This window comes from Mercenaria mercenaria, chromosome 13, assembly GCF_021730395.1.
Source record: "Mercenaria mercenaria strain notata chromosome 13, MADL_Memer_1, whole genome shotgun sequence".
Lineage (NCBI taxonomy): Eukaryota > Metazoa > Mollusca > Bivalvia > Venerida > Veneridae > Mercenaria > Mercenaria mercenaria.
Window position 1 is genome coordinate 11307891 of NC_069373.1, and position 24026 is coordinate 11331916.

General features: G+C 34.2%; 1 protein-coding gene across 2 annotated transcripts; it reads right to left on the bottom strand.

Moving 5' to 3' along the window:
• Positions 1-97: 97 nt before the first annotated feature.
• LOC123529058 (nuclear factor interleukin-3-regulated protein-like) lies at positions 98-18253 on the bottom strand. 2 transcript variants are annotated; one of them, XM_045309253.2, is made up of 2 exons: positions 18127-18253; positions 98-1936 (listed from the first exon to the last, which is right to left on the bottom strand). In XM_045309253.2, the coding sequence occupies exon 2, from the start codon at positions 1920-1922 to the stop codon at positions 1023-1025; it is 900 nt and encodes a 299-aa protein (XP_045165188.1). In that variant the 5' UTR covers positions 1923-1936; positions 18127-18253; the 3' UTR covers positions 98-1022. The 2 variants fall into 2 exon arrangements, with proteins under 2 accessions (XP_045165188.1, XP_045165187.1); XM_045309252.2 differs by lacking the exon at positions 18127-18253 and adding an exon at positions 7126-7263.
• Positions 18254-24026: the final 5773 nt, after the last annotated feature.

Consider the following 24026-nt stretch of genomic DNA (forward strand, 5'->3'; position numbering starts at 1 on the left):
TCCTTCTGCAACACAGAATCTGTATTAACAGCAGCGCATCGTACTGCAGTGGGAAACGTGACTATGACGTTTAACTGAAGCAACGAAATAGTGATGAACAAAATTTATTTTTTATTGAAACAAAATAACACTACAACAGCTGAACAAATAAGTTGAATTCCTGAGGTAAAGTGATAAGAATGATTATATTCACAACGAATACAAACAAAATAAGAAATCTAGTCACTGCTCTGTACAGTATGTTACATTATACGCTTTCATAATGTGGGGATTAAGCTTATGAAGTACAGGCAAATGTTTTGACATTTTGGCATCATTCTGTAAACATTTCAAAAGCGAAACAGAGAGGAAAAACACAGAGTTGTGACTGCAGACAAGGTAGCTTGCCAAAATGATAAAAACATTTATAAAAGCAAAATCCTGAGCATGGAGGTATTTTTGAGCATGGAATGTTTGATGCAATTTGTGCTGGTCGAGTAAGAAATAATACTGAGAAACAGATCTAAGAGAATGTAAAAAATACATCAAAGTGAAAAGAGAGAGAGAAAAATTGCATATCTGTAGAAGCTTTGGTAACTAAATTAAAATACACGAGTCGTGACACACCAGATGAAAGAAACTGAGATAGTGATAATGTTCTTTCTTTTTAAGAGATGGGGGAGTGTATGAAGTTTCGTTCAGTCGTAATCAGTAACACAGTATATGGCGACGAACATTATCTATGTTTATGCCAATAAAATCTTTGACTAGACTAGTAATAACGGAGATATAAGTTTGCAGGGAATTGTAAGCAAGATGCATACCGGGAATACAGCAATCGAAAAAGTTACTAATATATTCAAAAATATATTATATATCGTAATCATCCATCTTGCAAGAATGCTGTGCGTAGCCGTATTCAAGTGAGGTGATTATATAAACGAGTCAAGAATGCTTTTAGTAAAGACGACAAAGTTTACCCTAAATAATCATGTGCACGGCACTTAAATGAAAGAGGTCATGCCCAATCTGACATAGAACACTTATGAACTGCCAACTAGTTTTTGCATTCTTTCAACTTGCTCGGATAACAACTGCAGTTTGCTTTTTATGTCAGAGTTAATAGCATCACTATCGTTTGCATCATTTGTTAAGTCTAAAGGGCCGTTATTAACTTCAAGACTTTCACTACTAAACTGATGACCGTCTTTTAATGTGTCATACGGTTCTCTACCGATGTTTTTGTCTTCGTTTACAGTTTTCAATGAATCACTTCTGTGTGTACATGGATTTGGTCTGGTAGATAAGTCACCTGGCATAATGCTATTTTCCTTTGGCCGTTTTCTTTTACACCCTGCAGTATGGTCTTGATTATTTCCTGTAGACATTTCACTTCTGTATATCTTTGAACTCTCACCATAACGCTGCAGACTCTGCGAATACGCAGGAGTTATTGCCCATACAAATGTACTCGCTGGCGTACTGTATACACTTCCTGTGCTGATTTCGTTCCTGGAATTCTCGTTCTCAAAGTTAAATGAACTGTTACTATAGTCTGAAGTATCGAAGCTCGAGTTTGAGCCTGAGCTCGAGCCCTCGTGACGTTTGGGGGAAGTATCTAAAAAATTACCCGTTCTTCTGTAATCTTGGAGACATGCATCACGTTCGGCTGGACTGAGAACGCTAGCGTCCATTGGTATATTCAACCTTTCTTTAAGCACTTTGAGCTCTTTTTTCAAAAGATAATTTTCCTCTTCAAGCGCGATAACTCTGCCTCTAACCATGCTTTCATACTGACGCTTGTTCTCACGTGACTTTTTCGCGGCAATATTGTTGCGTTGTCTCTTTTGCCAATAGTTGCTATCTTTCTGTGTCTCGGGTACCAGCTGTTTGGCACGCCGCTGCTGCTGTAGTATGTTAACATTCTGTGGGCTCGAATCCATCTTGAAAGCCAGCTCTGAAAAATAGTAAGATTATTCACAAACTAAATTACTAGGTAATATACTAACTGCTAGAGTAGATCTAGCCTTAGTCTGACCAAGGAGCCTTGAGAATGTACAGTTATTAGTTCAGGGCATTTATAAAGCATTCCTACATCAAAAGTATTGGAACGTACATAAATGTGTGTATTTGTACGTATAATGCCTTCTTGTTTTATTAGAGTCTGAACTATCAAAACGAGTCAATCTTTACATGTCAGGGACATGATCTCGCAGTCATATTTTGGCTATCAGAATATAAGATTCTTTCACTGGTTGTAGGTGCAGATGGGAATTTCCGGTCTCGAGGGTAACTGTTTAGGCGGTTACGAGGCTCCAGCCGAGTAACCGCGTAAACAGTTACCCGAGAGCCGGATATTCCCATCTGCACCTACAGCCAGTGATAGAATCTTTTTCTTGCATACCATATTAAACAAAGAAGAGTAAAAAATAAATTCAAACAAACGAATTTCTTATAGCATTTTTTTCTTATAGTAGCGTATTAACAAAGCGCGGGAACTTTACGTCCGTAAACAGGAAGTACGTCATGACGTTACAGAGACGAAAACAACGTAAGAGTTCCGGTTTTGTTTTATCATCTGCAATGAAACGTTATGTTGTTTCCTTAAAATAACGTTTTTTGAATCGAGAAATATGTTATAAGGAACAAAGAGGAACTATCAAGGTATTCAATTTTTATCCAGTTTTACGAAAAGCATTATTATTACTACACACATCTTCTGTACATATGTAGTTCGTTATACGTCATTTAGAGCACGAGAGTCATCTTACACCCCGGGGGTGTAAGATGGAGTTTTCCAGCACCTATGAAATCACCAGAAATCCCCGTCTGGTATGCAAGAAAGTGTATTATCATTTTATGTAATGGCTTTATTACACTCCCGCGACGTCAAACGTGTGATAAAGTACTGTCCATATAAGGCAAGGAAAAGTAATATCACTGGGCCCAAAATGGATGCTGTTACATTGCGTGAACTGTCAAATGGCTACATATTTTTGTTTGTATTTCTTTCGCCAATATAAAAAAAAATCAACGGGACTTAAATTGTTGCCAGACATTGCACACGCTCTTAAATTAGGCTTTTATGAGGAAAACATTTGCTAGCCTAGATAGAAAATTAATTAAAACGCTCAAAGCACTGATGGTGGCTGCAACTGCTGCTAATTAATTTGTAAAATTTGGAAAGAACGTGACATACAGTACAACCTCTCCAGAGCGACCCTCTCTTAGGCAAAAACCTCTCTATAACAACATCATCAAAATTTCCTAAAGCTGAAATATACTATCAAAGTTACCAATCCAGATCAACAACCTCTACATAACAGTCAATTTTTGTATCTTCCAAAGGGTGATGCTCTACAGAGGTTGCACTGTATTAAGAATTGTTGATGTAAATCAGAATAACAGATATTTTTGCAACTGAACATTCGGCTTCTGGAATTTTCTTCAGAATGAACGCATTTTAACTGCCTGCCATTGCTTATACAAACACATTGATTTAGTCTTTAATGGGTAGTTTTAATATTTATTTGATTATATGTGATGAAAACTGCAATAAAACTTAAACCCGGTGGTTTCTAACTATAAATAATCGAAGAAGAAAATATACTTTTTTTCCAAATCATTCAGCATATTTTATTTCTTTCAAATGCTTCTAAATTTGCATTTGAATATATGTGTGTCTTCTTCTTTTTCAACAAAGGGAAAATGACATTTCTAAAGTCATCAGATAAACTGTAGTAAGTAAAGAACACTAGATGCCCACGGGCAACATGTCGAGCCCGTCAGCTGTCAAAAGGACTGGGAGTTGCACACGACACTCTGTCTCATTGAGGCAAATATTTATGCCAAATAAAAAAAAAGAGATTGCAAAAAGTTACAATATAAGTTATTTGTAGTAACAACAAAGGGAAGTAAATGTTAAAAAAAAATCTAAGTCCACCCAAAAATCGTTACCAGTAGAGAAAGGTCAAAATACACCTCAAAATTGGATGTAACAAGCATGTTGTACTACAGAAAAGTCGTCTTGATTTTTCCCTATGACCAGTAATGAAAAAGTTACAATATAAGCTATTTATAATAACAACAAAGGGAAGTAATTCTAGATTTTTGCGAATGATGGTGAACAATTGTGCCAAGTTACATGTAAATCCCTCTATGCATGAAAAAGAAATGCTCCGGACAATGTCATTCTTGTATCTGACCTTTGATCTCTAAGTGTGACCTTTACTTTGGACCTAAGGACCTGGATCTTGCGCATGACACTCCGTCTCATGGTGGTGAACATTTGTGCCAAGTTACATAAAAATCCCTCCATGCATGAAGAAGAAATGCTCCGGACAAAGGTGTCATTCTTGTATCCTTTGACTTCTAAGTGTGACCTTGACCTTAGACCTAGGGACCTGATTCTTGCTAATGACACTCCGTCTCATGATGGTGAACAATTGTTCCAAGTTAAATAAAAATCCCTCCATGCATGAAGAAGAAATGATCCGGACAAAGTCATTATTGAATTTGACTTTTGACCTCTAAGTGTAACCTTGACCTTTGAGATAGGAACCTGGGGTTTGCGCATGACACTCCGTCTCATGAGGTTTACATTCATGCCATATATAAACAAGATTGCTCCATGCATGTCCAAGTTATGGTCCGGACAAACAAATCCGGACGCACCCACTGACGCACGCACGCACATACACCGTACAGCCATCTGGAAATCTATGTCTTCGCTTCCGCAAGCGGGCTCGACAAAAATGGGGCGGGAAATAGGTGCATCCCACTTTCCACGCATATCTAAACTTCAAGTAGATCCATATGTATGATGTTACATTGAAATCTATTTAAACTGTTGTAATAACCCACAACCGCACCTTCATACACTCACTTTTGTATCTCTCAGAGAAATCTACATTTATCTACATTTTAGGTAAGGATGTGCACAAAATTTCATCAGAATCCCTTCAAAAATGAAATATTATTGGAGAAATAGGGCATGGGTTGAGTTGCCTTATGTCTTCCCTTCTCCGAAAATAACATGTGATGAAAAAATAAAATTACAATATGAATTCAAGTGATTTTCTAGAGAGACAGAGAGAGAGGGGGTGTTAGTTTGGTTTACATATGTGATCTTGCCTTTATATATAAGTTACGAAACATTTTTACATTTTGGTAGGGTGCGGGAGAGGGTATGTGTGCACACACCTGTACCAATCCCAGGAAAAATACTATCAGTATATTTACACTTAAAATGTGTGATAATATGTTTGAAGTGAACTGGAAGTCTGTTCATGATGTCTTCTCGAATAAATTGATGGTGATGGGGTATCTACCTTCCTCAGTGTGACTTACATCTACATTTCGTATTGTCAAATGAGTACATGTAAGCAGACCACTGGAATCTATTTACATTATGGAAGTCCTTCGCGCAAAAAAAGAGGATGTATAGGAGCTCTCTCTCTCTCTCTCTCTCTCTCTCTCTCTCTCTCTCTCTCTAAAACACACACTTTTATCCACACAAAAAATACGACGAAACCTCTGAGTGGTCGCTGAATTTCTAAAGCTCGTCTATCTAATAAAGCCAGCTACTGCACATATAATTCTTTTTTCAAATCTAAATGAATAACTGGAAAAACAAGAGCTGTCACAGGAGACAGCGCGCTCGACTATTTCGATGCTGGATAGTGAAACTGGGCACAGCTGAGGAAGCTGGAGCTGTCTCTACAGCGTTTAATGACTCCAATAAGAATGAAGATACTGGACAACAGCTTGAGTCTGTGTCAAAAGTATTAAGTAATAAGAGATATAAAGAACATTTAATAAGTATAATTCTAAGCAAAAAGGGGGATAATTCATGAAATATTGGTGCAAGAGTGTCATATGATGTGGGTGATGATGCTGAATAACAACTTCAAGTTTGAATCAAATCCATTTAGTAATAACTGAGATATAATGCAAATGCATCAAAATTAACCTGAAAGTCTAAGTAAAAGGGTGGGGGTGCATAATTCATGAAATACTGGTACCAGAGTTGAGGATCTTGTGTTTTATTATGTGGGTGATAAGGCAGAACAACTATTTTAAGTTTGAATTAAATCCGTTTAGTAATAACTGAGATAGAGTGAAAGTGCATCAAAACTTTAACCTAAAATTCTAAGTAAAAAAGGGGGTAATTCATGAAATATTGGTGCAAGAGTTATGGCCCTTGCGTCATATGATGCGAGTGATGATGTTGAATAACTATTTTAAGTTTGAATCAAATCCATTTAGTAATAACTGAGATAAGAGTGAACGTGCATCAAAACTTTAACCTGAAATTCTAATATAAGTAAAAAGGGGAGATAAATCATGAAATATATTAAGTAATATATATCAATCAAATCAATGGCCCTTATGCCATATAATGTGGGTCATGATGAGGGGTAATTATTTTAAGTTTGAAACAAATCCATCAAGTAATTACAGAGAAAGTGCATCAAAACTTTAACCAAAGTGCGGACGCGGAAGGACGCCGATGCCAGGTCGAGTAGGACAGCTCTCCATACTTCGCATAGTCGAGCTAAAAAACTACAAAAAAATGGGTATGATCTATATGTCTCGGAGACTTATTTCTAATAGCGAGATGAAATATATTTATCCTTTTATTCCATATCTATTTTATTTATCCAGTCGTGAACGTGTATTTGCAACACGCGACCGTACAATATATTACCGTACTGGACGCACGTGCGTGCAAAAAATCCTGTATTTTTTCCGTATCTGCACGGTTCATTAGTCCCATGTTATAAACATAAGATAAAGCCCGAAACGCGTGTTCCAATTGTAAATCGCTTCTATGTACATAGCTGGGAAGGCAGAAATACAATATTCAGTGAATCATTTTAAATTTAAACTAAAATAGAATAGATATAGAATAGAAAGGTTATTTAACATTGTACTGTACAATACGAGATGTATTTGGACTCGTACCCAGATTATCACTTCATAAGTCCGACATAAATATAAACTAAAACTTTTTTTCTACTTTGTCGTAAAACCCCGCTACCGTAACTAAATATTATTTACGTATGCCGAACACCGGTAGTTCTGAACTTCAGGAGTAATATATATCAATCAAATCAAATAAAAAGAAACAACACAAAAACATACCGTTTCTTCCGTAAGTCCAGTTAAATGTATTGAACTGTCAGAAGGACATTTTACCAACACAAGCAATGTATTAATGTATACTGTAGTTATATAAAGCAAGCAATGCATTAATGGATATTATGGTTATATAACCGTGTGTACACGAGTTCATGGGCAGTTATATAACTATCGGTGAAATAGTATGGTGGGAAATATTAGACTTAACTTAAACTGCTTATATAAATTGAACTGCTTGTTAACCCTGAGACATTGTTTACGCGTAAGGAATATGATAGACTGGCTCCCGTCCCTATGTTTGTTCTTATTTACATATATCAGTTTTCTTCATTAAGAGGGAAGTAACTCCAGAGGGTTGTTTCTACATTGACATTTTTTATTGCCCCTGGCTCCAAACATAGGGACTGGTGAAAGTTGGCTACCAGTGTCTCACAAATTTGTGAGACAAATTCCCATTAATTTCTTTCAGTGACAACCGGCTGCTATTACTGTGACGAGGTACCTAAGGATTTCATGTGCTAACCATCATTTAATGAGCCGCAGTTAATTTATCGATTTATGGCCTGCCCTCAGCTTGTATTGGCTTATCAGACAACAGGAATGTGCTTTTACATATTTTTTGTTGTGATCTTATAATCAAGAATTTGGTAATTTTAAACTTCATTTTTAACGGTGAAATGGCTGAAAGTTTTAAAATATGAACAAATAAGACAAGAGCATGTTGTAAAAGAATGTTTTAAAAGAACATTATGTTTTATTCTCTTGACCGACTGGCAGTGGCAAAAGCTGCTCCATTTGCATTTGTTTGTTCTCCATTATAGCAGCACACAATGTACCATTATTGATGAGACACCTCTTGCATTGGCCAAAGTATGGCCCGTTTTGGGCTTAGAAAGTCCTGGTTAAAGTTTTGTGTGCAAGTTCCCATCTCCAAAACTAATGATTGTATGTATTGAATTGAAACTTCACATGTTTCTTCAGGATAATAAAATTAAGTGATAGCATCAAGTTCCATAACTCTAACATGCATTTTGGCTGAATTATGCCCCACTTCAGACTTAGAAAATCCTGGTTAAAATAAATTTTGCATGCAAGTTCCCATCTCCAAAAACGAATGCAGATGCAAGATCGAAACTCTATAGATATTTTAAAATTTTAATATAGGGTAATATTCCTGCTTCTAGCAAAACAATTTGAATAGTCGAGCATTGGCTGTCTTAGGGACAGCTCTCGTTAAGGTATTAGATGCCTAAATAGTAATGTTTACAAAATGGCATTTGCTTGGTGTATTCTTAAAGGGGACCGTGTTTCTCACTGCTTTGCAATTTTTAAACAATTTTTACCGTGCCGTTTTTTTGGGGTTTTTTTTTTTTATAAATTTTGTATAACTTATGGTATCTCCTCAAGTTCAAGTAGAGACAAATTTCAAAGTGATGGCCACTATCCAAAACGTTTGCAGAGAATTCATTTTACCATTAATTTTAATAAAAGAAACACCAAACTATTGGTAAACAATTGTAAAATACCAAATAAAAATGTCAATATCATTTTTTCTAGGGTGCCTCAAGTAAACAGATTTAATGAGACAGAATTCTAACTTCAACACTGAAAAAATAAGGTCGAATCCTGTGTTTCTGTTTTGCATTTTGCTTACTTCATTCAAAAATATCCTTGGGGCAGACGTAAAACCTACCTAAATTTCTTCCACGATATGTAATCTAGAGAGTGAAAGCAAAATAGAGAACTTTTACCCCACGTAACGCAATATTTTTAAAGATGTGTAACTCTGCCCCTTCTGTTTAAGTAGTAAATTCACTATGAACAGATTGAAATCGCTTATCAAATTAATTTTTTCTCTCCATTTTTGTACAATAAATCAATTATAAGTCTTGAAAGAAGTAAAAACTTACTAGAAAAAAAGGAAAATAAGGGGGAAAAATTCGGTCCCAGTCTGGCTTGAACCCACAACCCCCTGAGAATTGCAGTAAAAGTAGGTTTATGGTAGAAATTGAATACTCTTCAAAAAGGAGGTACTCTGTTATGCTTCTAATACCTTATAACACCCAAACACACAGACCAAAAAAATATGATTAACAGTATTTATAATTTAAACGCTTTATAATACACACAGTTCATCACAGAACTGATTTAAAGCTTTGTGTAAAATTTCATTAACCTTAGAACTTTAAACTATGAACTACAGCGTCTGTCATGTTGTCATTGGAAATAAAAGTGAAAATAATCTACTGACTTGGTGTCATCTAGAACTGGCCTAATAAAAAAAAATCATTTAAAATACAAACTTTTCTCCAGTGAAAAAATATTATTACCCAACAGTCGGTCAGTTATGTACCAGCACAAGTCTGTTTTTCATGAAACAAGCGCTTTCTTTTCTGTTTTCTTTCATTTCTCCACATAAAAATACATTTTTCGACGCCGCCCTGAAGGCGGCGTCGAGTATATGGGATACACTTTTATTTCGGACCCTGTAAAGATGGTAATGAATAGTTTCGGAGTGATAAACTGAACACAGTGAATAGTTTGTAAAAGGATCAAAGATATTGCACAATACATTTTAGTGAATAAACAAAAAATGGCAAAAAGAAAACATAAAAAATGTATGTAATGCAACTTATTATGTGATTTAAAACAATGCTATCTGTCTTTCCTCTCCTTATTTGTAGAGCAGAACATATTTTTTTATATACAATTTCGTCAAAAATGTTGATCCGATTTATTGATAAGGGAGGTTACTCTGTAAGTCAAGTTTTCTATTTCTATTCTTAGCATGACCTACTTACCTATCTCATTTTCTATAAATAGAACACACCGCAGATATACCTTACTGTAAAGCGTGAATCGCCTGGACAAGGGAGCGTTCGTGTATTTTACAACTTCGAAGAGAATATTAAAAAAAAAAAAAATATGGAAAATTACAATTGCCTGCATAAAAATTCCTTGGAAAAAACGTATTTACAAAGTAAATAAAGGAATCAATAAGCATAGATATGTTGAAATGAACGAAGGAAGTGCCGCTGTTAACTTATTTTTAACCTTTTTGTCTTATTTTCTTTGTTGATAGGTACAGTGATGTAATTTCAGAATGCGCACACTTTTGCAAATTCCTATTTCTATTTTTTTTTTTTTTTTTTTTTTTTTTTGCTTATGTGTCATATAGATCTACTCATTGTTTACAGATATACACTGTCAACTAAGGTGTGCAATAGAGCACTTGGCTGAATTTGTCAGTGACAAGTTAATACTTCTTTAAATGTGGTTAGATCGAAATATTAAAAGCCATGGGACCATAACTTACCAAAGCATCAGTGACTTTAAAATAGAATTCCTTGTTGAATTTATATGTTCATTGATCTTATATGACTAGTCAGTTACTCTGGTTTTATTATATCTTGTTACTTGCTTTTTTTTTCTTTTTCTTTTTTAATTTAATAGATAGTTTTTGTATTTGTCCATTCCTGACAAAAAAATAAAATAAAAAAAAAAACAAAAACATTTTCATTGAAATATTTTCTACACTTTGGCAGTGGGTTATTATGCTTTCTAAATTTCTTGTAATGTTAGATTTGAACTAGACACTGACATACTCCTAGTAACCTTACAGTTCAACGAAGACTACAAGTTTATCGTTCGTCCGAAAAAAAAATGAATTCTATGAATTCAAAAGTATATAAGAAAGATTCATGCTTTGTGAATAGGGGCAATACAGAGATTATTTATGTTATATCATTCTTTTCTTGGACAAAATTTTTGATTGTTTTTGTCAAGGGAAACAGTAAATTGCTGGGTATAATCTGCATTCTGAAATCTATAATGTAGGTGACTAAGGTCCATAAAACTTCAACAGTAAATAGAAAACACTCATTACATTACATGAAACCACAGCTTTGAAATAATTTCAACATTTCCTCATTTCCCAACAAACTGCATTTCTGTGAAACTTCATACACACGCTCCTGCATATAAGAACTTTTCACAGGAGATGACCTTAGTTAGTGAAATAATTACTTTAATTTTGTATGTAAAGGGACCACCTACTCGCAATGTTAATGTCATTGCAGATAGAGGATTTGTATTGCATGGTAAAACTTTTCTATCATGTTTATTCTTCATGTTTTAAACAGTTTATAACATATATTGTTTTATGTGCTAATGTTGATAACTTGTAGCCAGTCAGACTAATAAAGTAATGATTAGGTGATTTCTCATATTGCAATAAATGTACTTCAGACACAACACTTGGCGGCGTCTTTGATGCTTGCATCAATGAATTGCCTTGTAACTTCTTTATGTACAGGTTAATTTTACCATAACAGTAAACACTTTCTGCAGCTGGTGTTTCAATATTTAACATTTAATAAAATCTAAAAATTCATAAAAAAAGATCTTGAGTTTATGTCACCTCCAAATAATTATCCACATACAATATTTCACACTTACATTTACTAGTAAACTGTTGAATCATGGATGGTCTCAAGATCATACTCTTCTAGAAAATAACAACAACTGATATTTTCTCAAATGACCCTTATCAAATTGGTAAGGAGAACTTGTCATTACATTGGATAGTTAATTACTTTACAATTGATAGGGTTCTCAGTAGTTAACAGTTCACAGGGTTAATCTAGGGTTACATTGGCCAACTTTCACCAGGCTGTATGGTTCAGCCATCAGATAAAATTGTGCTATTTTAGAGGCTTAAAATTTTCTAACAAAATGTTTCCTGTATTTATATAAAAAATAACCATGCAGCCAGGGAGCCAGGCTAGGAATATGATAATATGTGTATGTTACCAAGTTTACTTGAGATATGTACAAGTAAAAAACAGGATCGGGAAAAAAAACCGTGATTCTAAATTTTACTTAATAACTTAATAATCATTACGATAAACGATGCTTAGACTCAGATCAAATAAGGCTGTCAGCTACATTTATTCTTACGGCAGCATATAAAACCATTTCGTTTATGGTATTAAGCGTAGACGGACAAATATATTCTTATAAATATGGCTGCAAGTAACGACCATAATGTAACTTAATTACTATAAATAGTTACAAAAATGCATAGGGCACAATAAGCGGAAGAGGGCCCGATACACAACTCATTAAACAATAATGAGGTTGCTTACATTATTATTAGCGCTCATTGGGTTACGCCCTCGTGCACCATGCAAATAAACAATTCAGGCCTCTCAGATATATGTAAATGTATATATAGATGTATACTTCTATCAATCGCCCGTCCATAGTTTGTGCTATATGACACATTAATAGTCAATTTTTCAAAAAATAAAACTATGAAAATTCATTTCTGCTGTCATGTAATAAAAACGTATTGGCTTGATTACGCTCTCGTGCATGTATAGGTTGAAAGTATTGTGTAGTATTTGACGTTTCGCGGTGATTTTCACGTGCCTCTTTACAGCAGAACTGGGATGGCGGGCGGAACTCCAACGCAGTGATCTCCCTTGCCGCTTCGCTATCAATGAGCGGAGCGGCAAGGGAGATTACTGCGTTGGAGTTTGGGCTGATTGTTGTGTCGCGTTTGCGTGTGCGCGGTTCTTTGTAGCATATTTAATAATAATAATAAAAAAAAAAACCATACATGTCCAATGGAATCTAACTCTATTTATAGGTCTTTCTGTTCATTAAATATATCTCAAACAGAAAACACTAAAAATGAAAAATGTCATAAAATGTTGCTTACATGTGATTGCCACCCACAAAAGCGTTTCTTATGCCATCTAAAAGTATGGAACGCCGCAGCTGTCTTATGTCGGGACATTTCATGTCATCATGTCAAAGTGTGGTCCTAACTTATGGAACGCCACAGCTGTCTTATGTCGGGACATTTGATGTTATCATGTCATAGCGTGATGTTAACTTGTCAAAACAGTGTCTTATTATGTTTAAAAGCTATGTTATTATGTCAAGATGTGGTGTTAACTTGTCAAAACAGTGTCTTATTATCTTAAAACGCTATGTTATCTTGTTAAAGTGTCGTGTGATTTTGTCTACTGAGCTTCCTATTATGTTAAATTGCTATGTTATCTTGTCAAATTGTGGCGTTATCTTGTCAAAACAGTGACTTATTATGTTAAAACGCTATGTTATCTTGTTATAGTGTCGTGTTATCTTGTCTACTGAGCGTGCTGTTATGTTTAAAAGCTATGTTATTATGTCAAAGTGTGGTGTAAACTTGTCAAAACAGTGTATTATTATGTCAAAAAGCTATGTTAATGTGTCAAAGTGTGGTGTTAACTTGTCGAAACAGTGGCTTATTATGTTAAAAAGCTATGTTATTATGTCAACGTGTGGTGTTAACTTGTCGAAACAGTGTCTTATTATGTCAAAAGCTATGTTATTATATCAAAGTGTGGTGTTAATTTGTCGAAACAGTGTCTTATTATGTCTAAAAGCTATGTTATTATGTCGAAGTGCGGTGTTAACTTGTCGAAACAATGTCTTATTATGTCAAAAAGCTATGTTATTATGTCGAAGTGCGGTGTTAACTTGTCGAAACAGTGTCTTATTATGTTGAAAAGCTATGTTATCATGCCAAAGTATGATCTTGTTTGCAGAGTGTGTTACTATGTTAAAAAGCTATGATATCTTGTTAAAGTATCGTGTGATTTTGTCTACCGAGCGTGCTATTGTGTAAAAAAGCTATGCTTTCTTGTCAGAGTGTTGTGTTAACTTGTCAAAACAGTGTCTTATTATGTTAAAATGTTATGTTATCATGTCAAAGTGCGATGTTATCATGTCAAAATATGGTGTTAACTTGTCGAAATGGTGTCTTATTATGTTAAGTGCTATGTTATTATGTCAAAGTACCATGTGAACTTGTCTACAGAGCGTGTTATTATGTTAAAACGTTATGTTATCATGTCAAAGTACCGTGTGATCTTGTCTACCGAGCATGCTATTATGTTAAAAAGCTATGTTATCTTGTCAAAGTGTTGTGTTAACTTGTCAAAACTGTGTCTTATTATGTTAATATGCTATGTTATCATGTCGAAGAGTGATGTTAACTTGTCCAAATAGTATCTTATCATGTTAACTAGTCATGTTAACTTGTCAAAGTGTTGTATTAACTTGTCAAAACAGAGTTTTATTATGTTAATACGTTATATTATTATGTCAAAGTGTGATGTTAACTTGTCCAGATCGTGTCTTATTATGTTAACTAGGCATGTTATCTTGTGTTGTGTTAACTTGTCAAAACAGTGTCTTATTATGTTAAATGCTATGTTATTATGTCAAAATACCATGTGATCTTGTCTAACCAGCGTGCTATTATGTTAAAAAGCTATGTTATCTTGTCAAAGTGTTGTGTTAACTTGTCAAAACTGTGTCTTATTATGTTAATATGCTATCTTATCATGTCGAAGAGTGATGTTAACTTGTCCAAATAGTATCTTATCATGTTAACTAGTCATGTTATCTTGTCAAAGTGTTGTGTTAACTTGTCAAAACTGTGTCTTATTATGTTAATATGCTATGTTATTATGTGAAAGACTTAACTTGTCCAAATAGTATCTTATTATGTTAACTAGTCATGTTATTATGTCAAAATGTGGTGTTAAATTGTCAAAACAGTGTCGTATTATGTCACAAAGCTATGTTATCTTCTTAAAGTATCATTCATCTTGTCTAGCTTTTTTAACATAATAATACGCTCTATAGACAAGATCGCACTGTACTTTGACATATTAACATAGCTGTTTGACATAATAAGACACTATTTGGACAAGTTAACACCACACTTTGACATAATAACATAGCTTTTTGACATAATAAGACACTGTTTCGACAAGTTAACACCGCACCTTGACATATTAACATAGCTTTTTGACATAATAATACACTGTTTTGACAAGTTAACACAATACTTTGACATGATAACATAGTTTTTTAACATAATAAGACACTGTTTTGACAAGTTAGTATGGAACGCCGCAGCTGTCTTATGTCGGGACATTTCATGTCATCATGTCAAAGTGTGGTCCTAACTTGTCAAAACAGTGTCTTATTATGTTAAAAAACTATGTTATCATGTCAAAGTTTTGTGTTAACTTGTCAAAACAGTGTATTATTATGTCAAAAAGCTATGTTAATATGTCAAGGTGCGGTGTTAACTTGTCGAAACAGTGTCTTATTATGTCAAAAAGCTATGTTATCATGTCAAAGTGTGGTGTTAACTTGTCCAAATAGTGTCTTATTATGTCAAACAGCTATGTTAATATGTCAAAGTACAGTGCGATCTTGTCTATAGAGCGTATTATTATGTTAAAAAAGCTAGACAATATGAATGATACTTTAAGAAGATAACATAGCTTTGTGACATAATACGACACTGTTTTGACAATTTAACACCACATTTTGACATAATAACATGACTAGTTAACATAATAAGATACTATTTGGACAAGTTAAGTCTTTCACATAATAACATAGCATATTAACATAATAAGACACAGTTTTGACAAGTTAACACAACACTTTGACAAGATAACATGACTAGTTAACATGATAAGATACTATTTGGACAAGTTAACATCACTCTTCGACATGATAAGATAGCATATTAACATAATAAGACACAGTTTTGACAAGTTAACACAACACTTTGACAAGATAACATAGCTTTTTAACATAATAGCACGCTGGTTAGACAAGATCACATGGTATTTTGACATAATAACATAGCATTTAACATAATAAGACACTGTTTTGACAAGTTAACACAACACAAGATAACATGCCTAGTTAACATAATAAGACACGATCTGGACAAGTTAACATCACACTTTGACATAATAATATAACGTATTAACATAATAAAACTCTGTTTTGACAAGTTAATACAACACTTTGACAAGTTAACATGACTAGTTAACATGATAAGATACTATTTGGACAAGTTAACATCACTCTTCGACATGATAACATAGCATATTAATATAATAAGACACAGTTTTGACAAGTTAACACAACACTTTGACAAGATAACATAGCTTTTTAACATAATAGCATGCTCGGTAGACAAGATCACACGGTACTTTGACATGATAACATAACGTTTTAACATAATAACACGCTCTGTAGACAAGTTCACATGGTACTTTGACATAATAACATAGCACTTAACATAATAAGACACCATTTCGACAAGTTAACACCATATTTTGACATGATAACATCGCACTTAGACATGATAACATAACATTTTAACATAATAAGACACTGTTTTGACAAGTTAACACAACACTCTGACAAGAAAGCATAGCTTTTTTACACAATAGCACGCTCGGTAGACAAAATCACACGATACTTTAACAAGATATCATAGCTTTTTAACATAGTAACACACTCTGCAATCAAGATCATACTTTGGCATGATAACATAGCTTTTCAACATAATAAGACACTGTTTCGACAAGTTAACACCGCACTTCGACATAATAACATAGCTTTTTGACATAATAAGACATTGTTTCGACAAGTTAACACCGCACTTCGACATAATAACATAGCTTTTAGACATAATAAGACACTGTTTCGACAAATTAACACCACACTTTGATATAATAACATAGCTGTTTGACATAATAAGACACTGTTTCGACAAGTTAACACCACACGTTGACATAATAACATAGCTTTTTAACATAATAAGCCACTGTTTCGACAAGTTAACACCACACTTTGACATATTAACATAGCTTTTTGACATAATAATACACTGTTTTGACAAGTTTACACCACACTTTGACATAATAACATAGCTTTTAAACATAACAGCACGCTCAGTAGACAAGATAACACGACACTATAACAAGATAACATAGCGTTTTAACATAATAAGTCACTGTTTTGACAAGATAACGCCACAATTTGACAAGATAACATAGCAATTTAACATAATAGGAAGCTCAGTAGACAAAATCACACGACACTTTAATAAGATAACATAGCGTTTTAAGATAATAAGACACTGTTTTGACAAGTTAACACCACATCTTGACATAATAACATAGCTTTTAAACATAATAAGACACTGTTTTGACAAGTTAACATCACGCTATGACATGATAACATCAAATGTCCCGACATAAGACAGCTGTGGCGTTCCATATTAAAGCAACGTCATTTTCAACTTTTTCTTTAATTAAGACATAATACCACGCCGTTACAGTGACGTCCCATAACATTACAGTCATAACAACTTATTATAACTGTGCATATAAAACTATTAAGAAGTAGTTAAACGAAGAAGTTCGTGACAGGTGTGAGACAAGCGATGTAAACCTTGTAAAGAATGCAATAACCTGTCTCCTAGGTACCAAAAAAATCCCCACTGCGCCCTCTCCTCCAACACCGCCCTGTTCACGTTGACTTTGTTTTCAAATACATATTTTCTTCAATAAAATGAAATAAAAGGCAGATGGATTTTGTCCACATTCATAAAGAAAATTTGCCTCTCCGTATACTGCATGCTAGTCTAACTTAAAGAACACGTTATAGGGAATCGACGGTAACATGCGATATACCGAATGAGATAATCGAACTAAAAATGTGTCCTTCCGGCATGCACATCGAGGTTTTTGGAAGAATACGCTTTTTCCTTGTGCCTATATAAGCGTCTACATAACTTGTCCCAACACATCAGTACAAATAAGGGGAGTTGTTTTTATTCCAAAATCTACCTTTAAGTTGAATCGAATTTAAAATGTGTCTTAGACAATTCATTTAAAATCTTATTGGCTGATCGATTCCCGATTGAGGCAGTGCCTTATTTCATATCAACTGTTTACACTATTACTACGCCATTACAAGGGTGCACTTTCGACAAGACATCCCGATAAGCCTTATTCATATAATAATAATAATAATAATAATAATTCGTGTTTACTAAAATAGTTAAACATACCAAATACATTCACTACCTTGATAAACATTTAATTATAAATGACTCCGACTTACAGTTTATATATTCCTTTTATAATGCAAATCGAGCTATTTTCACAAATAAAAAATGACCAGACTTAAACAGCTGCATGTATTATGAAACCGACTTATTTGATCTGTGCTGCGAACTCCGATGTTTGTGTACGAAATATTGCCATGGAGTTGATCGCCTCTGGATATTATTACATAACCGAGTAAGATTACGCAACTCTGATAAATCGGTTACCTCCAAATCGCCCGTTGTTGCGGTGCGATTACATCACAGAATTGCGTAAGCGCACTTGGTTAGCCAGTGAATGCAGGGGTTATTATGTAAACGGACCACTTGTGTAATGCGTAATTTAATTACAAATGGGGGAATACCATTAATATTGGCTGTAGTATGGTGAAATTATCAGAAAATTGTTACAAGTTCAATCATTTATGTCCATCAATGTTCAAATACATAAAATATTACTCCGTAGTTGGTCTATATATAACACTTTCATATAACGTAATATACATTTATCAAAAATATGTTGGCAATAACAATAAATGATATTGTTTTTTTTCATTTTGATGTCTTATAAGACATTTACATGTATGTATATTTTTGCAAGCTGATGTCGTTGATATAAAAGTTGATCCGACGAAGGTTCAAGTGAAGGGATACAAATTTGACGATTTACTATTGTTTATAAAAGGACCGGGCGCAAGATGTGATATCGGGTTTAAACAACCCTCGGTATTTTACTTCATCATCCTAGCTGCTACCCGATATTTGTCCACATTCAAACAATACAGATTTATAATGATTCCTTGTCACACACATACCATAAGAATTCTCCACTTCAGGGGCCCCGGGCTACTGTGATCGAAAATCAGGTCCAAACTTATCAGTCCGATGCACATGCATGTCCCTCTACGGGTGACTTCAGACACATTTGATTCTTTAAGTTATAACAGGGTCACAAAATTCATTTTTGAAAGACCCTGGTTATAACATGCATCAATAAAAAGCATTTTCTTCGTTTATACATAAGTGTTAAAATTTTACTGATATTGCATTATAAATTGTCTCTGGTATTTCTTTTAGAATGGCTATGTACTTTTTATAATGGTGTTTATGCTGTAATATATTATGATAATAGCAAATTTAAGTAATCTAGTTCGGTAGAATAAGTTTGATTGGACGAACTTGAACAAAATCTAGTTTATACAGTGATGAAATACAAAGAGACCGCAATATTTGAAATACGAGAGACCGCAATATTTGAAACACGAGAGACCGCACTATTTGGAACACGTGGGTCGCAATATTTGAAAAACGAGGTACCGCAATATTTGAAATACGAGAGACCGCAATATTTGAAACACGAGAGACCGTAATATTTGAAACACGTGAGGCCACAATATTTGAAATACGAGAGACCGCAATATTTGGAACACCTGAGGTCGCAATATTTGAAATACGAGAGGCCGCAATATTTGAAACACGAGAGACCGCAATATTTGAAACACGTGAGGCCGTAATATTTGGAACACCTGAGGTCGCAATATTTGAAATACGAGATACCGCAATATTTGAAACACGAGAGACCGCAATATTTGGAACACCTGAGGTCGCAATATTTGAAATACGAGAGACCGCAATATTTGAAACACGAGAGACCGCAATATTTGAAACACGTGAGGCCGCAATATTTGGAACACCTGAGGTCGCAATATTTGAAATACGAGATACCTCAATATTTGAAACACGTGAGGCCACAATATTTGAAATACGAGAGGCTGTAATATTTGAAATACGAGAGGCCGTAATATTTATTTACACAAGGACAGCTAGAAATTTATCAGGTGTTATAATAGGCTACATAAATGCTGGAGCATTCGGATAAACACTTGGACAAACACATTTTTTTCTAGTCCCATTGAAAGAAGCTACCTTTTTTAAAAACAAATTAAAAATCATCTTTATTTTGAAAAGAGATACAGTGATTAGTCTAGTTTTACGAAGCCCTTGAAAGTATACAAAAAGTAATTGCACTTTGCGTTCAAAGTGACCTATATTTATGTGTTTAATTCTACTGTTTCAACTGAAAGAGTTATAATCATTTGCAATGTCTTAATAGTGTTTTGATAATTAGAACCATAAATGATCCTTCAACAGTTCATATAAGCTTTGAAAAGGTTGGAGTGATGGAAGAGAGACAACTCATAATTTATAATTCAGGTTATTTTTCAGGGTTATATCTCTTTCACACCTCATCAATCCCGCATGCGTTTCTTGTCAGTTTCATATTCGGCCCTCCTCAGGCAAGGTCCGTTAAATCCAGTGGAAAGTTTTGAGCATGCATAAAACTTGGAAAGGACTCCATCGGGCAAAGGCGTCTGCTGCATGTACGGTAGCTTTACGCTGGAATGCGTTTTGTTTGGAACACGTGCGTTCCTTGTTCTGTTCCTGTTCATGTGTTCAGTTCGCGTGCGTTGATGTCCGGTGAACCTGATTCGCGGCCTGACTACTACCTGACATGCAACGGGTCATCCGGAGGTGTTCCGGGCAGTGACCGCATTTTCAGCCGAAGATTACTGACAAACAATGCATGACGAATAACGGATGTGAAACGGTGGTCAACTGGACCAAGCCGAGGACGTACAGCTGGGATTAATTGGAACTGCCTAGCTGTCCAGTAACCTGACAGCTCTCATAAATACTGTACACTAAGCAAATGTGACGAAAGAAATCTCCTTAGAAGATACATATGACCCCTACTTTTCTCTCCATTTTATGTCAGTTTAATCACAATTCTTCATAATAAGCTAAGATTTGTACTCAGAAATGAGTCTAGTTATGTGTGGTAACTTTATGAAAATTGTTAATTTTATATAGAATATATAGGGAATACTATTTCGGCCTGTGCATGTGACCAACGGCATTCGAAATTATAATGCGATCCTTTACTAAATTGTTTTTGCAGTAAAATTCACCTTTATAGTTTATGCATTTTAGATAACACCAATTGAGCCACGTTTGTTTCAAACATGGTTTAATTTGCTTGTACGGAAAGTTTTGTTTTCAGTTTTGTAAGTTTCTACGATATTACTTAAAATAGATTTAGATTTGTCTTTTTTTTAGAAAAAAAAATCATTAACGTCAGTCAACTATAAGAGGGGATAGGAACTCAAGCTGAAATATCTTTTAAAGTGTTGTTAATTTCATTGTCTAAATAAACAGAAAACAACTGTTCTTATTCAACGAACGTTTCGTCGAAATAGGCCTATTAAATTGTTATAGAAGCAAAATAAGGCAAACGCGTACAAAATGCTTATTTATCATCAATAGATACACATATATATACATCATCGTCTAGATGCAGCCCTCGCTGAAACCTAAAGATACTTAAAGATCATTCTATCTGTGTAAAACATACATGAAAATCTAATACATGTATCTTTTACCCTCGCAGATTCGTCGGAACGAGCTCAGATACATGTTTGGCAAAACTACTCTTGTTAACGTGATAACAATCAAAGTGCTGAAAGCACTGAAGGACGGTTGTCCTGAAAGTGTCAAACCAAACAGAGCAAAAAGTCACACTAGAACTCAATTTAACATGTAGATAAAGTATAGAAGGCCTAAGTTTGCATTGTTTCTGTGGTGCACAAGTGGCAGATAAAGGTTAATTTCAACATTGTTTCCATTTTCTGCAGTACAATTGTTATGTTCTGGTGCCGTCTCGGAAATGCTGCACAGTAGATTTTTTTTTGCTTCATCAATAGACACCATAGACACAAAGAGGGTTAAGGGAAATACTGTTGTATTCTGGAATAAAGGTTTCACTAGGAGGCTTGTATAATCTTTATTTAGGCTGAATTAACCACTCTTGTAGCAAATTCAATTCTAATATGGTTATAAGAAGAAAAAAAAACATTATAATTATATTCTATAAACTTTAATGTAGTAATGTTAGACTAGTTTAAAGTGTTCTAAAAAGGGGGGATTTTCAACATGCAGGCATTTCCAGAAATAGTTTATTTTATTCACTACACTCCTGGGCTTAGATTCGTAAAACATCTTTGTTCTTTTTTTAACTAGTTGTTTTCATAGCTTTGTTTCCTTTCAGTAATTATTGAAAGAGACTGTAATCACAAATACTTGATTACTTTTTTTACCTTCTAGATTTCAGTGAATGCAAATCATTTTAATGCCTTGAAATATTTCATTGAAATTATTAAAGGGTCAGGTTTTGAATATAAGGGAAAATAGTGACTTAGGTAAAAAAATCTCTCAAAATGGTTTATGAACACAGCCCCAGTAATCCTTTCTTTCATTAAGAAACAATACACTGTATTCAAGTGATTAACATACATGCCCAACCCGTGGTTTAACCGGAAATTTAATGCAAGTACAAAACAAAAATATATAAACAATATACAGGTTATATAACAGCAAACTAACATAAAAATACAGTGATTAATCACAAGACATTTTTAATATTGCGCACTTACTATGTTTTTGGTCCGAGTAACAGTTACATTTTAAATGTATTAAAGTTATCACGGCACTAGAATACTAAATTACATTTGGAATGTTCACGACTTTACACGAGACCGATAATGGAATAAGGTCAGTAATTCTGTCGAAAATGTACTTCCGTGGTCGAAAATGTGCTTCCGTGGTGAAGTCGAAAGAAGTCCATAATAAATAGATCCTAAATTTTCCTATTTTTGCGCAAATTGCTTTGATTACATTTTTTTCACTGCTAGAATACGTTCTGCATGAAATGAGCCGGTTTTCATGTTTATACACCCCACATGGCAAGTTTTGCAAATCGCAACCAGAAGTGGGTGTTTATTGTGCGAACAAGAGCAAATATGCGCCATCTTTTTGGGGGCGGGGTGGGGAGGGGGGCGGTTAGCAGACCACAACTGACTGGCATTTCACTAGGAACTATATTCAACCCTCTATTTTCTTTTCATTTTTTCGTTAATTATGATAGAACTTTAATGAAAAATAGCTGTAGGAAAAAGTAATAAGTTGTCGTTTTTTTTATATGAAACAAAGGATTTGAATTACTGACCTTCAACCTAATGGGCCTAATCAAATTAATAAAACCACGCCTGTTAATTTGGACCCCAATTTTGTATAGTCTACTGCACAGGAAGAACATTGGTATCTGACATAAAAACCTTTTTCAGCTCTCACACAAATGATTTTTGTTACAATATTTGCAAAATTCATGTTAGATTCATAAAGAAATCATGAATAAAACTGGTGAAATTAAAAAAGTAAAATATTCAAATATTCTGGTAGGGCTCGAACTCCCGACCTCTTGAAGGTGAGGCGAGAACACTTACCAATATCATGCAGTGGAACAGTGACGTCATAGTGTATAAACATAATATTATGCATACATACATAACAAATTTCAGTTTCGGCACCAATTTATTTTATTATATATACTCTTTATTTCCACTTTTCAGTGATATACATTTCAAATACAACATAAATACAGATGAGAAGGAATATAACAATGTAGCAAACAAATGTACACAAACAATATGAATTGTAATAGGAGTATTAAGGTTAATCAAAATTATCTTGTTTATATATATATGAAGAGAGAAAAAGTGTAAAACTTATATCAAACATGGTCACGATTCATTACAGCATACATATGCATGGTGCAATAATTGCATTTGGCCACTTACTAATTAAATTATCTTATAAATTAATCATCTTTGCAAGTAAAATGCATACATGAAACAACATATCGAATGGCAATTCTAAGAAAATGCTTATGAACGTTTTTACAAGTAATTGATATCAAAACGTCTACCAATCAGCTTCTGAAATTTTGTGTCGTTGTCGTCGTTCAATAATTCATGTAATACATTATCGCCAAAACTAAAGTCTATATTGCAAAAGAGTTCAT

Bases quoted from the DNA above. Each gene is read 5' to 3' on its own strand.
- LOC123529058 (XM_045309253.2), bottom strand. From the start codon at position 1,922: ATGGATTCGAGCCCACAGAATGTTAACATACTACAGCAGCAGCGGCGT.